Consider the following 16,660-nt stretch of genomic DNA (forward strand, 5'->3'; position numbering starts at 1 on the left):
ATATTGTTAACCTAATACAATTAAATTGGTAATCCTGATTGTATGAAGCATCTGTTGAAGTTATCCAGTCTTGGCCAAATATATATTGACGCACTATATATTTCTCTGCCTCTCGAATAGTTAGATTAGGCTGCCTCGAGGTCCATGGTGGCTCGGGCTTGGCAAGCGTGTATGGACATGCCTGTGTTTCGATTTAGGTCCTTATGATTTTGGACTGTAATTGTGACCTTTTGTTCGGTCATGGGTTTACAAGCCCACATTTGAAATGACCAGTGTGAAATTTGATGCATAAAATCCTTTTAGAAGGGAAAGGGGGTATAGTATAAAGCTTCTCTAAGCTACATAAGCCTGAAAACAAGTGCAATATATTACCGTATCAACATAATGGCAACTACATAACTCCAGATAAGATGTAATTAGAGAAGTAAAGGCAACTTACAAGGAAATGAAACCATCCTTATTCCTTAAATAACATTACAAGACCTATTAAAATCGCCTCAATACTACAAAATTAGGATAACTCCCCAGAAAAACACTAATCCCGCACAGGAACTGAAAAAATTGACGTCATAAACTCCTGTGCTTAAACCAGAGAGTTGATGTGGGTACCAACCTTAGCTCTGTTATATGCAGGATCTATGAGTTTGACTATGCTACTGAGGATATCGAATATGAATCGTAATAACTGCCTAATAGCAAGACATTCATTTATCACTGTGGTTTGTCTGGGTTTTCTTGCTCTTCCTTTTCCGGATCTTCCTCTTCCTCTTCCTTCTTTTCTTCCTCATCCTCGTCTTCCTCTGGTGGATCAGCAGGCATAGGAGGTGGTAATGGTGTTTTCATAGGGCTGAATTGAGGAAATATATCAGGTCTTCTCCCAGGCTTGGGCCTCTCCCACTCCTGTTAAGCAACAAAATGTTAAATTTGCATGATTAACAAGTCTTTAAATGTAAATGTGAAAGTCAGACAATTTTCCTTCTAAGACACAATTAGGAATAGTGATGTCATGGATTGACACAGTATTATTTAGAAGGAAAAAAAAAAACACATACAAGATATAATTGGAGCATACAATTTTCAGTTCTCATCCTTGACTAAGTGTAGGTTCACTTTTTTTTTGAAACAAGGTGTAGGTTCACTTAAAAACTGATGAATATGATCAATTGAGAGATTTGCAAACATTTGAGTCGCACCTTTTACACATTCAACTCCTGAAACAGTTGCACACTAAAGTAACTGCCTTAACAAGACACTAAAATACTGCCTTAACAAGACTCATACTATCGCTCTCATTTGCCTCCTAACCCAACTTTGTGCTCAAAAGCCTTCATGACTCCACAAAACCATATAATAAATGAAATTATCAGGAAGCTTCGCATTTTAACAGCATCATGAAATCAATGATGATTCATCCTTTTCATCACATTTGAACTATGTAATAGAAGTGAATCTTCCTTTTCAGTATTCTAATTCAACTTCCCCTCCATCCTTGTACACCCCTCTTTTGTTCTCAGTTTCACTCAAACAGAAGCCAAGGAATTTAATTAAAACTTATGTACTTATCACTTATTTCCTTGGTTATTTGAATAGGTAAAAAAATCATTACAGCAAGCATAGGTATCAAGTATTCTTAGGCTTGTCCTCTTCATCAAATTCTTCCTCACCCCTTGATCACAAAAGACGGTATCCCCATTCTCCTAAGGCAAAATCACCACAGAATTTACCTCAAACAAAGAAAATCCTCCACTTGGGGGAGGGACAAGTAAACGAAATGCTAGATACACTGATACAGTCACTAAGATACCTGAATGGCTGAATGCCAATATTGCCAAAGTCACCTCAAACAAACTTTCAAGACTGCATGATCAAACTATGATGCAATAGGATTAAAAAATTGTACAGAAATAAGAGCTCAAACGCTTAATTAAAAGAAAGATCATGAAGCTACAATCCCATCATCCTCCCTTCCCCAAGCCAGAAAAGAAGGTACATAAGGCTTTAAAGTAAATTCAAGGCATTAATTGAATGGATATTGGAGTTAAAGAATGGGAGTGAGTGACTGAGAATTCGCTTAATGCAATAACACTGCTATGTTTGGTTTGCAATGTAAATAGTATAGAATAATAGAAATATGTAGCAAATTTACCAAATCATGCGACAAACCTTCATAAATCCTCTCCCTAACTACAAAATTGGCATTCAAAGTCATTAGAGTTTCCCAAGTTTATCAGAAATCCCATCAGGAGCGAGGGCAGACTGAAATCGAAGGTATTCTATAGTTTGAATCTAATCCCCAATTTGATTCCTAAACCCATCAAAGAAACATAGCACTTGTAAGTTTATAATATCGATACCCATTCCAATGTCCTTGTAACATACAGAGTATGACAATTATTGCTCGGTGCTAGACAAGTTATTAATCATAACCCTAACTAGTAGATAACAGGAAAGGGGAAAAATACCAAAACAAAGGTAAAAGCATTGCTAAAATTCTAACACCTAAAACCTTATCCTTTAACCATTCTTCAAAAAGAGAGATCCAGCAATTCTAAGATTTCTAACTATACATCTCAAATTCTTTTAATTGCTTTGTGAACCCTAAAAAAAAGAAAAATTAATCATGAAAACTTAAAGAAAAAGCTCAGCGTACAAAAGTGCAGTTTTATGATACTCTCAATTCTCAAACCAGGATTTTCAACTTATTTTCCCAAAAATCACAAGATTGACATTGTGAAAACAATCAATTATCAAAATCAAAGCACTAGGGCAGCAATTAACATCACAATATGCCACAATTGAAGCAATTACAACAAATCAATTGTTCCATGATGAAATCAATTCGAAATACAAACCCTAGAATTATAATCTAATTACCCACAATTCACAAATTAATCAAGTATAGAGAAAGAAAGAGGAACATACGATTGGAAAATCGAGAGGAGAGCGACGAGTCATCTTCTCTTCTTCAGGAGCCATACAAACAACCATAGAACGACGAGATTTCACCTTCAAAGAAGAAGAATGAAGAGGAGTAAGAGAAAGAGGAGAAAGAAAACATCTGGGCCCAGTAGGCTTGAAACTGCTTGAAGAAGAAGACGACGACGAAGAAGAAGTCGATACGCTTGAGGATGAAGGTGTAGGTAGAAACGAAGCCATGGGAGTAGTAGTAGAAGCTGAAAAACTCAGCGACGCCATTGTTGTAATACCGGAGGTTTTCTCGCTCTAAAAATGGAAGGAGGAATTGCTGGGGTTAAAGGCAGAGGTTTTGTGGTTGGTGAAAGGCGAAGAAAGGGATGATGCTAGTACTGTTTTGGGGATTTTATGTTTTTTATTTTCCCAGGAGATTGCCTAAACCGACTCTTAAAAAAGTAATATTTAGTAAAAATAAAGTAATTTCAATTCCGTAAAAATAATTTCACTTAAGCAAAAATAAGTTAAGAAAATCAATAAAAATAATTTCAGTTAAACAAAAATAGTTTCAGTTCAGCCAAAATAAGGTGAAGAGAACGGGGCCTAGTTCTATGTCCAAGGAAAGAAATTGAGCTTCTTTTGTTTAATTATTATGTAGCGAAAGGCACAAACGGCGTATATATTATAGACGTGATTCGTTTTCGGATTTTGGATGACATTTTAATACTTCAAGGCGTTCAACAATACTTCTTTTGTTTTTTTTTATCAAAGGGTAAGGGAATCAACTGCCCTTATTCCCTTTGGTGATGTTTGTTAGACTTTTTTTCCATTCCCTTTACCCTCTTCATTCTCCCAAAATCTTCCAAATTGATTCTCCATCCCCCCCAAAGTTTTCTATTCCCTCTCCTCAGCCACCACCACCCCTTCTACCTTACCCCCATCGAACCACCCGGCCACCCCTACTGCATCCCCCGCCAGCCCTTCCCCACCCTTGTCGGACCGCCCCCCATCCTCTCCTTTCTGAAACCCCCTTACCCCTCCCTCCCCACCCAAACGCCCTTAAAACCCCTTACCCACCCCCAAAACCCCCAAACGCCCCTCCCCCCACCCTTTGAAAGCCCTAGCAGCTGATAAGGTTTTTCGAAAGGAGGGGGTTTTGGGAAGTAGAGAGTGGGGGGAGGACTGAAAGGGGTGGGGGTGGTCTGGCATAGGTGGGGGAGGGTAGGGCCGAGGGATGCAGTAGGGGTGGCTGGGTGGTAGGATCTTCACGGTGGCCGGAAAAAGAGAGAAAGAGAAGTGAATTGGTGGTTGTGTGGTGGCTTTGATTTCTTTTCTTTCATAAAACAAACAATATTGTAAATTAAAGGGAGTTACATTTTATTATTCTCCTTTCCCTTTGTTATATCATTCCCTTTTCCTTAGATAAACCAACCGACCCCTGATACTTAATTGATTGAAGAAAAGTGTCACAATCAATTAGAATTACAGGGAGTAGCTTTATAATTCTCTTAAAAATCAGTGTTTCCTTTTCTACTTTATGCAATTTTTACTCCATTTGTCTCTTTTTGTTTGCCCCTCATTCTCCATATGCAACTATGCAGGGCTACAATGAACCATGGTTCTTAATCAAGCTTTTTTATTGGAAAGTTTGGTTCCTCTCCAACTTGAATAATTTGTGGGTCAAACTTATTGGAGAAATGTAGTTATGCAACTATTTTGTTTATATATAATTCTAGACCAAAAGCCACTAGATCATACTTAGGAGAATCTTACAAAAATATATAGATGAATTATTGGTATGGTATAAAATATTTACTTTAAATAAGATAATTGGGCATCTCACGCAACTCATAGCATATTTATAGTAACCTAAAAGTGTACAATTTCATTCAACTAGATTTGAAGTAGAACAAAAATAATTGCAATTAAAAGCTTAAGCTGATAGTTGAGATTCGGGAATATGTTTTATAATCTATCACGCCCCCTTACATGAGAGCCCATTGGGCTTGAAGTGTGGATGCAACATGGGTCCTTCTCATAACCTGCGCTTAATATTCCATTTTGAAAGGAGGGGTTAATGAGATTCGAACGCATGACCTTTGTGTCACACTGGCTCTGATACCATGTTAAAGGACCAACTTAACCAAAAACTGATGGTCACACCCTGTCCAAACCTCCCACACCCCACCCACCCCTGACCAGACCCCCACTCTACCCCACCCTGTCGAGCCACCACCACCTCACCTAACCAACCCCCTAACCTACCCACCCAGAAAAACGAAAAAAAAAATACCCACAAAACAAAAATACCAAATCGAAAAAAAAAAATCGTAAAATCTAAAACAAAATAAAATCCGAAACAAAAATTCATACAAAAACAAGATCTAAACCATGCATATTTGATCTGAATTTTAATATAAAAAAAAACGAAATTCACTATTGTTATTATAAAGATCTAATAAATTTATAAACTACAATTACAATTACAAAAATAATTAATTATAATCATAAATGTTCAAAAACAAAGCAAGGAGAAGGAAGAAGAAGAGGAAAGGGCGAAGAAGGAGAAGGAAGGAGAAGAGGAGGAGGTCAGAGAGGAAGAGAAGAGGAAAGAGCAGAGGAGAGAGAAAGAAAAGAGAGGCGGAGGAGAGGACAGGAGAGAGAAAAGAACCGAGAAACAGGAGGAAGAGAAGGAGAGAGAAAGAGAAATGAGAAGGAGAGCTAAGGGTTTGGTTTTTTTATATTCTTAAATTCTGACGGAATATTCCGTCGGAAACTTCCTACGGATTTTAATTTCGTAGGAAATTAAAATTTCCGACGGAATATTCAGTTGGAAAACCTTATATTCCGACGGAATATCCGACGAAATGGAAATTCTATTGGGGTCAGGATATTGAACCTGACGTGAATCGGCCTATTTCTTGTAGTGAAGTAACGCAAATATTAGAAAAATTAGTAGTTCTTCCTTCAATGCTTCACACTTAAATATTGCAAATGTAGATAATTAAGGGAAACGCTAAAGACGGAATACGTATAATTTAAAATAAAAATAAAAATTAAAAAAAAAAGTGTTCTTCCTTCAATGCTTCACACTTAAATATTTCAAATGTAGATAATTAAGGGAAACGCTAAAGACGGAATACGTATAATTTAAAATAAAAATAAAAATTAAAAAAAAAAAGTTGATCTGTTGGGATCAGGATTTTGAACCTGACGTGAATCGAACACGCAACCTTCTGATCTGGAGTCAGACGCGCTACCATTGCGCCACAGATCCCCGCTGTTTATATTTCCATATTATTTATATATTAACCTGTTTTATAAAATAGGACTGTTGTCGTGGCAGATTACAGCACGTGGGCCAAACCTTGGGCTTTGGAAGCACCTCAGCTCGGTTGCGTGAAATGTTAGTGAATCGAATTTGAATTGATAACACTACTTGACTTCCATACTATTTAAAGCCTTCTCTTTTGACAAAGTTTTGTGATAATATATTTATATGCAAAATTATCAAAGTAGAGTTTTTACTTTTCGAATATGTATAATCAAGACGTCATATCATAATTTCATTGAATATACCTAAATTTAAATATCAGTTAAAATCTAATTATTAATAGAAGATAATTATTTACCCACTAAGCAATCAATAATTGACAATATATATAGTTATAAATAATTTTGTAGGCATATTTTAAACTTTTTACAACTTAAGAGAAATATGTAAAATTGGATGTAATTGCAAATCAAATCGAATGGATATACATAAATCGTAAAATCAAATGATTTCAAGATTCAAATCGGGATTTTGATAACTAATTATATAATCCTAATAGTATTAGATCTTTTAATATACTGTAAGTATTATTTGAACTTAGCTATTACTATTATCTTTAATTTTTTGATACATAACTTATCTAAATTTATTTCTTCTAAAACAATTGAAATTAACGTAAATAAACAGTATTTAAGGTCAATAATCAGATAAGGAGTCCAATAAATCGCGTCATCATCAACCCACTAAATCACCCAATCCAATCCCATCACAAACAAAAAAGTTTGTGATGCTCATTATTTAATGCTTGTAATTCTTGTATAGTTTACGTGTCGTTGATGATTGGTCCACGTGCCTCAAATTGTGGGGTACCACTTTCCATAGAGAACAAAAACTTTGGCATTTAAATTGAGGCAGTGTCCTAGTCCCAACAAACATGCTCTGTAATCAATTTTAGTTTCTTTCTTTTTCTTATTCCATTCCCAATTTTAGTGAAATTTTCTCCCTCTTTAAATCACGATTTTTATCAATTGGAATTTTTTGATTTAAAAGGTTGAATCTTTATAGAAAAGGATAATAAAAGTACACAAGATTCACAGAACCCAGAACTTAAAAAAGAGAGAAAGTTCTGAAACTTCTTCAATTGGCCAGATTTTAGGTGGGTGTTCTTTAAATTAGCCCCCAAAAAATACCCATATGAAAATTGTCATCTGTTTCACCTTATTTTGCAGAATTTCTTTAAAATAGAGATATTTTGAAGAATTACATTTGAAAAAAAAAAGCTGAGATTTTTTTTAAAAAAAAGTTGGATTGATTAGGTGGGTATTCTTCAATTTGTTAAAACAACCAAATAGTAAATACCCATCTTATAATTTCATCTGGGTAACCTTATTGCAGGATTTCTACCCCCCAAAAAAAAACTAAGTTTTTACAGGAAAAAAAAAAGGATAGATTTTTTTTTTTTTTTGAGGATTGGGGGATGCAAAAAGAGTTAAAGATGGAATTTTGGCCAGAATTCCTAGCAAGTAGTTGGGGGAAAGAATTTGTGGCAGGTGGGTTTGGTGGAATCGCCGGAGTTGTCGCCGGATATCCGTTGGATACGCTCAGAATCCGGCAACAGAGCTCAAGTTCCGGCGGTGCAATCAGTATTTTCCGGCGAGTTCTTGCCACCGAAGGACCCTCTGCCTTTTACAGAGGCATGGGTGCTCCCTTGGCCTCTGTCACTTTTCAGGTTTGCCTTTTTGCTCTGTCATTTTTTTTTTTTTTGTTATAAAACAATTTGGTTTGGTAATAGTATTGCAAGTGTTTGATTTTGGGTTTATGTATATGTTAATTTGTTTTGGGATAATTATGTTTTTTTGATGGTTCTTTTAGGATACTAATTGATCCTGAATTCCTGAGAAATGGGAAATCCACTGTTTTTCTGGGAATCTTATGCCAGTTTCTGGGTAAGAAGGGAAAAAACTCCTATCCCTTGTGTTTTAGTACATACTTGAATATGTATGGATGATTAGTTGCTAAGTTATACTATATTTACTGTGGTTTTTCATTTAGCCTCAAGTATTCGTGTAATTGGTGTTAATTGGTTGCGTGGGTATGACACATGGACACTTTATTTAAGAATCATGCAAAAATTTCATAAGTTGGTGGTGTTTTTGACACTTGTACTCGCACTTGTGGCCGTGTGGAACATTGCAGATATACTAGGACGAGTAACAAAGATAGGTTGTGCATTCCTTGCTGGTTTTCAAATTAGTAACAAAGCATATTTCTTTTCTTTTATTTTTTTATTGGTGAAGACAGAACATATTTCTTAGTTTTGATATTTTTCATGAACCCAATATAATATCACAAGTTGTGAATTTTGACATAATTGACACTACTATCAAAAGGCCATAACTTTTATGTGATTATAATATGAAATCTGAGTTTACATGTTTCTGATGATCTATCTGATTTCTTGGTGTTTTTGTGACATCCTAACTCCTAAAGCAACTGGAAAGACTAAAATCAGTGGTTCTATCAAATCTTGGAGAAAAACTAGCTTCATTTGTGCTTTTGATTTTATGTTTCAAGAATCATTTTACATTTGTTTGATAGGTTATAGCTTTTAATCCTGCACTTTGTTACCTTTGATTTGCAGAATGCCATGGTTTTCCAAACATATGCAGTCTTATCTCGAGCATGTGACAAATCTGTTGATCCAAGAGAACCTCCTTCGTATAAGGGGGTAGCCATAGGAGGATTTGGCACCGGGGCACTCCAGAGTCTTATATTAAGCCCTGTTGAGCTACTAAAAATCCGTCTTCAATTAAAGCAAAACAGCCATTTGGTATCAAACACTGAAAATGGTCCAAAAAAATTAGCCAAAACCATACTTAAAACCGAAGGTCTAAGAGGGTTATATCGTGGTTTAACCATCACGGCCCTCAGAGATGCACCCGCTCATGGGTTGTACTTCTGGACATATGAATACATGAGAGAAAAGCTCCACCCTGGATGCCGAAAGAGTGGCCAAGAGACCCTAAATACAATGCTTGTTGCTGGGGGTTTAGCTGGAGTTGCGAGCTGGGCCACATTCTACCCATTAGATGTGATCAAGACTAGACTCCAGGCGCAAACAAAAGCTTCAATAAAATACAGTGGGATCGTGGATTGCTTTAGGAAGAGTGTTAAGCAGGATGGTTATGGAGTTCTGTGGAGAGGGCTAGGAACAGCAGTTGCTCGGGCTTTTGTTGTGAATGGAGCAATATTTGCTGCCTACGAGCTTTCTTTGAGGTGCCTGTTTAGTGGTGTTGGTAATGAGAGTCTTCAGACTGAAAGCACATTGAAGGCCTCAGGACCATAAGGTTAATTCCCCTGAAATTCTAGGGTGACCAACAATTTGGGCAATTGAAGCGAATTATTTCATGGATGATCGAACTTGGCACATCAACTTATATGATTAGTATAGGTGGAGAAGTTCTGTACGTGTACAGAAACCTCAGCTGGACCTATAGTCTGTTGTATTAACATGTAAGAAATTGCAAAAGAAAAAATATTGATGAACAAAACAACCAGAGAAAGTGGCATATCCACACTTCAGTTAACAACAATGCATGTATTATTGATTCATTGACATATGCCTAAGACAATTCCGGTGTCTGAAAATGTTAGTAACAGGTTTACAATGAAACTGATAGATGTTACATGTAAATTTCAAATACTATTACCCTTTTACGTAATATTTATACAAACAATTCAAAAAATCCAATCATCAACCATTATACTCCGTAGTAGAAAATGTGATAACTTATAGATTTATATTGACATTTATGAGGAACTTGCAGGAGGAGATACCTAATTACTTATCAAAATCGAGGGTGTATAAAGATGATGGTGTGAAATTAACCTAGAGATTTTGTTTTTGACATACATCAGCTTAATCAAAGCAAATATATCAAGTGCACTGTGCACGTATGGTTGAATGTTTTAAGGACCACAAAAGGGTTGAGAAAGAAATTGTTTAAAAGTAAACAAGTTCTGCTGACAAGATAAGATCTTTGCTCTTGATGACGCAAGGAAGCTGTTGGTTTCCATGATGTAAGGAGATATCTAATCTAACCTATGCTTAACCGAATCTCTGATCTTGATCTTTCAACTTGGCTCCCATATCATATTCCTCCATGCTTTTGAATGTGTCAAGATATGGAGTTACAGATCACCTTCTGAATCTTAAGTGTGGGGAATAAATAACGATATTCAAGAGGACACTCAAATTCTTTTTTGATAGTTGGTTGAGGACTTGAAGTGCCATGCGAGTTATTAGGTGAGCTTGAGAATGTGGTTGTAGAGACGTCATGGTAGTTAAGTATGTGAGTAAATTTAGCAAATTGTTATAAAAAATTTGTACTTCCAAGTTCCAACTAAGTCACGATGATTAAGACATACAAGGTAAGAGTTATGGCATAAAACATCAAAGTTTATTACAATTTGGTAATAAATTAATTAAATAATAATAAGGGAATCGACTTGACTCGCCTAAGTTAAATGACATGTATAAACAAGGTGACACTGTCTCAAGTTGACACTTCTAAGCCGCAAGCTGATTTTCTCCATTCTATCAATTACAAAAATGGATTGTCACTTGCATCCTTCATAAAATATAAAAATACCTATAATCATCAAAGACTGTAACTAGCACCTATATAATTACCAAACAAAATACCAAAAAGCTCAAAACAAAGGCATAAACTAATGCCTAAAACAAGACCTTTTTTATTTTTGTTCTTTTGCCTCCCCAGTTGATTAAGAGGATTTAATTCGGCGGAAGTAGTTCGATCTTGTGCTGCTACTGAAAGGTCTGAAATTGCATCATCATTTAACCTCTGCTTCACCACTTAAAGTTGGCCACACTATCTAACCATTCAGAGGCCAATTTCCTAGATAGACCGCATTTAATTCTGTAATAGTCTTGCATTATAATACGAGTACAAAATTTTTATGACGTTCATAAAATAAGTGTCTCTAAAATTGAAAAAAAAAAAATGAATAGAGGCTTCTTCAATATAAGTTTATACTCATAGTACATACAATTCTTAGGAAATGCAATTCAATATAACTAGTTTTTTGCCCCGTTCGATGCACGAGTTGTTACTTAGGTTATTTTTCTTGAAATGTGTTACATATTTGTGTTAATTATATGTGTCGGTATTGTTTTGGAATTAGTTAGGTATATATACATGGATATTGTGGGGTATAAAATGACGTATTGATTTAAGTTTTAAGTTTAGGAGATGAAAAGACTATTTTATTGTTTATGTAATGTGCACTAATTAGTTTAACTTTAATTTATTATGTTAGAAATGAAACACTTCATTTTCTTACTTAAATTTGCAAATTTTGGAATGCATAAAAACTTAAACATTACTAGTCTTGTTTATTTTTTTTTTAATTTTTATATTAAAAAGGGAATATATAAAGGAAAGATTAAGAGAGGTGACATGTGGCATATGAATGATTGTGATGCCATATGGCTTACTATAGAATTGTGGTTTGTGTTTTTAAATACTAAGCATAGATAAATAGATTTCAAAATCACACAACAATTGGTATAATGATAAAATATCAAATTATTAAATGCTTTTGAGAGACATACTCTTAAATAATGTAGCAATAATGTAAGAGACAATAGCAATAGTGTAAGAGACATACGGTCGTCATCAACTTATTATCTAGGGCATGAGTTGCATTTATCAAATCTGTAAGGACATGCTCCAAGGTGTGTCAAAAAAGATCCCTTGTCCGAAAGATTTGGTCCAAAAGTCTCTAAAACTATAAATAAATAAGCTTGTCAGCTTGTGCATAATAAGATGCAGAACTACCCATGTCACAGAATTCTTCTAGGCTGATCAGCACGGTGGACATACTCGCTTACGACAAACTTCTGATTACTACTCTACTGAGCTTGTAGCAAGTTACAAAAAATTAGAGATCCGACTGTCCCAAGCACTTATTGAAACTTAGAGTCCGGATTTTTTTTTTCAGGAGTCTACTACGGAGGGCGCTGACTAACTGAATCTGATTTATCATACTGCAGATCTGCACCTCATATTTAGAAGATAATACTACCTTGAGCTTTTGCAGGTTTCTTATGATGAGGCGAAACCAACAGTAACTACTGTTTCTAGACTAGATCTGAACAAAACGTGCCACCAGCTCTTATTGGCTTAAAAAGTTTTCATCTACTACAGACAGTAAGCTGTACCAAGTTACTCCTACGTACTAACAAAGAGGTGGGAGTGGGAGAGCGTAGTGAAGCTATCAGCAAGATCAGAAGCCCAATAAACAGATTCTTAGCTGAGGTAGAGAGTTAACTGAGCAAAAGCAAAACATCAATCTTTAGTTCATCATCAAAGGGTTTTGCAGTGCGTGTTACAGGCAAAGCATAACAGCAACTGTATTTTAATCCCTATAGGCTTACTCTTACACCATATACAGAGTACGATAAAACATGTGTATAAGAAAGAGATGCCTCAAGGCCGACAAGTACATTTATCTCAAATACACGGCCATTATAACTTCCCAGACAAATAAGCTTGACATTTTGACAGCATCAATGCTAACACAACCTCTATACCATCCCTTTGCACTCGAAATACCATCTCTTTGCACTCAAAACAGGTAAGCCGTGAAGCAGAAATAAAGAATGCACAGCCTCTTAACTCAGTGAGTAAATGGTATTATCAGCTAGCTTTGTACTCACTTGTCATTTGCATAAAAAAATCAAAACTTGTCAAAGCTCATAAAGTTACATGAGAGACAGCATACAGAATACCAACATTATCTTAATTCTTCTAATATGCTCGCACAAGCTCTTAGCCAGCCAGGGTAAAGAAAAGTCGAATGTATACAGGCTCAACCTAGAATTCACTTGGTTCAGGATCTGCTGCCACTGCCCAAAGGGGAGAGGGAATTTACTTACAAACAATGCATGAGATTATTGCCAAGTATTGACACAGCTGAAACGACTAATATAAGTGCTTGAAATACAGTACCCTAAAACAGTCATAAATCACAATTAATCAAATAGGAGGAAAGAAAATTATATTTCTACATCCTACAAGTTTTTTGAGTTTTTTATTTCATAAAAATTTAGAATTTCAAAATCAATAATATTACTCCACGCTGAATAAACCTTTTTACTACAACTATTTAACAAAACCAGAATCACTGAACCAACAATTGTTTTCATCCGCTAGTACTTTCAAAAACAACTCCTCTAAGCTCCATCATTGCATCATCAGCAAATCCTTTTAAAATCACTTCAACATCAAATTGGTCATCACGGACAAGAAAAAAAGATCCACACATTCTTGACTTGTATGATCGAATTGTTAGTAAAACTATCACCAATCCTCATTGCTAAGCTCGTAGGAATACAGTAAACCATTGATTGAGAGACACAATATTTAGTATCTCTAGCCTCTAGATCCAGTTGTATTGCAAAGATCTTCAGCTAAAATTTGTTTATGTTACTCATATTTTTATTGAAACAAGCTAATTTAAACATTCGAGCTCTTTAACTAAACCATTCAAGTATCCATCAAAGATCCCATAAAATTAAACCAAGGATCTTGTTTTCTAAAGGGACAAGGGGGTGGTGTTTTCTGTGTTAATGTTTAAAATAACAATGTTGCCACTGCAGCCTAGAATTAAAAATACAATTCAGCATCAAAAACACAAGGACTAGTATGTTTAGCAGGTGATAATATTAGTCCTCCAATTGGGGTGGAGACATTACTGGTATGCTCCACCCCCCCCCCCCTTCCCCGGCCCTCCTTCCTCCAATTGGGGTGGGGGATGCTATTGGTGAGCTGACCATGGGAATAGGAGTCGCCTCCAAATGGGGTGGAGATGCTAATTGTAAGCTCGCCATGGGAATAGGACTGCTCCTTACCCCCTAACCTCCCCACCAAACCAGCTGGATGGGGTAAAGATGTTATTAGTACTGACATGATGGGATTAGGACAATCTCACCTCCCTATCCCCAACCCCCCAATGGGGTGGAGATGTTACTGGTGGGCTAACCATAATGAAAGTAGGACAACCCCCGTTCCCCGATACTCTAATGGATCTAGGAGATGCCTAAGGACATTATATAATGGCAACACTTTTAGGAAATCTATGCAAGGGTAAGATTTAGAAATCAAAGGGGCTCCAACATGGCTCAAATTTTTGAGATGAACCTGTACCTGAAAACTAACCACATCTTCTTTGCACACACATTCCAATGATAAAAATTGCACCATGAAACAAATCCTTTCTGAGTAAGTAATATAAGTTTCAGCAAAAGACAATTGAACAAGAACAAAGACAAAGACGACAACATACAGAAAGAGTAACTATTTTATTCATCCATATCTCTATATTTCCTCATATTACAACAGTCTTCAAGTACAAAACCAAGTACACAACACGACTACAATATGATTCATGCCTCATGAAACCACATATTTTTCTATAACAACATCAAACAAGTCAACAAGATCAACGTCTATGAATTCTAGCATAACATTTCTCATCTCTTCATCAATAAAGTCAGAACAAGATACCTTCCATTCTTTCAAACTTCAACCACCCTGTTATCATCATTGATATTCATCCTCGCCATTGCACCACTCAACCCGGTACACGCCTCGGCCAACACAGCTGGATCATTATAGTTCCTGACCGCCTCCACAATCGCCCGAACTCGTTTAAACGGGTCCGCCCCATCGAAAACCTCACCCCCAATGAACACCCCATCACACCCCAATTGCATCATCAGGGCAGCATCAGCAGGAGTAACAATTCCACCGGAGGCGAAATGAACAACCGGAAGCCGACCCATTTGCTTAGTTTGCGCAACCAAATCATAAGGTGCCCCAATTTTCTTAGCAAAAGTGAAAACTTCATCATCATCCATATTATTCAACACCCTAATATTACCCATTATTTGCCTAACATTTCTTACAGTTTGCGCAATATTACCCGACCCAGATAAATCCCCTTGAGTCCGAATCATAGCAGAACCTTCTCGAATTCTCCTCAAGGCTTCACCAAAATCTCTCGACCCACAAACAAATGGGACCCGAAAATTGTGTTTGTTGATGAAATGATCTTCATCTGCAATCGATAAAAGCTCGTTTTCATCGATGTAATCGGATCCAATTGATTCAAGAATCTGGGCTTCGACAAAATGCCCGACCCGAGATTTAGCGATGACGGGAATCGAAACGGTGCGTTTTATCTCTTTGATGATTGATGGGTCTGCCATTCTTCCGATACCCTTTTGATCTCCGGCGACAGAAATGCAGCAAGCGCCTGCACTTTCAGCGATTTTAGCTTGCCTTGGATCGGAGACTTCGACGATTGCGCCGCCGCGAAGCATCTGGGCTAAGCCGACTTTGATCGAAAATGGATTTGGGTTTTTGTTGGTGTCGGTGGTGACAATGGTTCCATCGTAAAGCACTACAACGCCGTTGTCCGCCATTGATGCACACTGAGTGTTTGATGAAATGCCTGTGAGAAAAAAAAAACAGAGATTCTTGATGATTGTTAAGTTGATGTTGATGGGGTATAAGGGTTTTTTCGAGATTTAATAAAAATGGGGGAATTGAGTCTAGAGGAAGAAGAAGGTAAGCCCTGGATTATTCTGGAAAGTTCTTAGGAAATGGGGAGGTTTTAGGAGAGAAAAAGAAAGTTGATGGTTGTCACACTTGTCAGGTTGTCCATGAGAGGAGTGTAGAAACTTCGTGTATTAGGAAGATGATGAATATTATATTGTGCTTAAATACTTAGGTTTGGGCTCTATAATGTATTAATGATGACTTTTGTAGGAGTTTGGGATTTGTGAAAAACTGAAAATTGATGTCCAAATTGATTAAGGCTTGAATTTTATTTTAGTGTACAAACAAGCCCAATCAATTTTCACCAATCTTAGGACTAGTGTTTTTCTTGACTAATTGGTTGTTTTGAATTGAGGAGTATAAGAGGGAAGAGTTTTATAAAGAAATTAGCTTAAGTCCCGTGTAACGCACGATTTTTACTTAACCTAATTATGAATTGCGATGTCAATTTAACAATAATTTTTTAAAAACTCAATACTTTTAATTGAAACAAATATTTGAAATTCTTTTCAGAAAAAATTAACTTGAACTTTATATTATATATTTATATCAATATCGAAAGTTATTGATCATTAAACAATTTTTTTTTAAAATGCAAATTTAGTGATTATAGGGTCTTATATAACAATGAGATTTTATTTATGTTAAAAGATATTCAAAAATATATCATTTGGGTATATATGGAATATGATTGTCAAAGTGGAAAGAAAATATCATAAGGTATAAATAATTTACTTAAAGATTTTGCAAAAAAAAAAAAAAAAAGAGAGAGAAGCGAAAAAGGCGAGAAATTTTTCTGCAAGGTAATGACAAGTGTCATGAAAGGATT

At 36.0% G+C, this 16,660-nt stretch overlaps 3 protein-coding genes and 1 non-coding gene across 4 annotated transcripts; 1 reads left to right on the top strand and 3 right to left on the bottom strand.

The window, feature by feature from the left end:
* Window positions 1-343: 343 nt before the first annotated feature.
* LOC110738000 (protein AF-9-like) lies at window positions 344-3,328 on the bottom strand. The gene is made up of 2 exons (XM_021918360.1): window positions 2,923-3,328; window positions 344-900 (listed from the first exon to the last, which is right to left on the bottom strand). Exons 1-2 carry the CDS (start codon window positions 3,193-3,195, stop codon window positions 712-714), a joined length of 462 nt encoding a protein of 153 aa, XP_021774052.1. The 5' UTR covers window positions 3,196-3,328; the 3' UTR covers window positions 344-711.
* A 2,787-nt stretch (window positions 3,329-6,115) lies between these two features.
* Window positions 6,116-6,187, bottom strand: TRNAW-CCA. Its single transcript has one exon. It is a non-coding gene; the product is annotated as a tRNA-Trp (tRNA).
* Window positions 6,188-7,069: 882 nt separating this feature from the next.
* LOC110738001 (mitochondrial arginine transporter BAC2-like) lies at window positions 7,070-9,914 on the top strand. The gene is made up of 2 exons (XM_021918361.1): window positions 7,070-7,913; window positions 8,826-9,914. The coding sequence occupies exons 1-2, from the start codon at window positions 7,662-7,664 to the stop codon at window positions 9,528-9,530; spliced, it is 957 nt and encodes a 318-aa protein (XP_021774053.1). The 5' UTR covers window positions 7,070-7,661; the 3' UTR covers window positions 9,531-9,914.
* Window positions 9,915-14,483: 4,569 nt separating this feature from the next.
* LOC110738003 (pyridoxal 5'-phosphate synthase-like subunit PDX1.2) lies at window positions 14,484-16,016 on the bottom strand. The gene has a single exon (XM_021918362.1). It carries the CDS (start codon window positions 15,693-15,695, stop codon window positions 14,787-14,789), a length of 909 nt encoding a protein of 302 aa, XP_021774054.1. The 5' UTR covers window positions 15,696-16,016; the 3' UTR covers window positions 14,484-14,786.
* Between the last annotated feature and the right edge of the window lie 644 nt (window positions 16,017-16,660).

The sequence above is a fragment of the Chenopodium quinoa genome, unplaced genomic scaffold (assembly GCF_001683475.1).
Source record: "Chenopodium quinoa cultivar QQ74 unplaced genomic scaffold, ASM168347v1, whole genome shotgun sequence".
In the NCBI taxonomy this organism is placed as follows: Eukaryota; Viridiplantae; Streptophyta; class Magnoliopsida; order Caryophyllales; family Amaranthaceae; genus Chenopodium; species Chenopodium quinoa.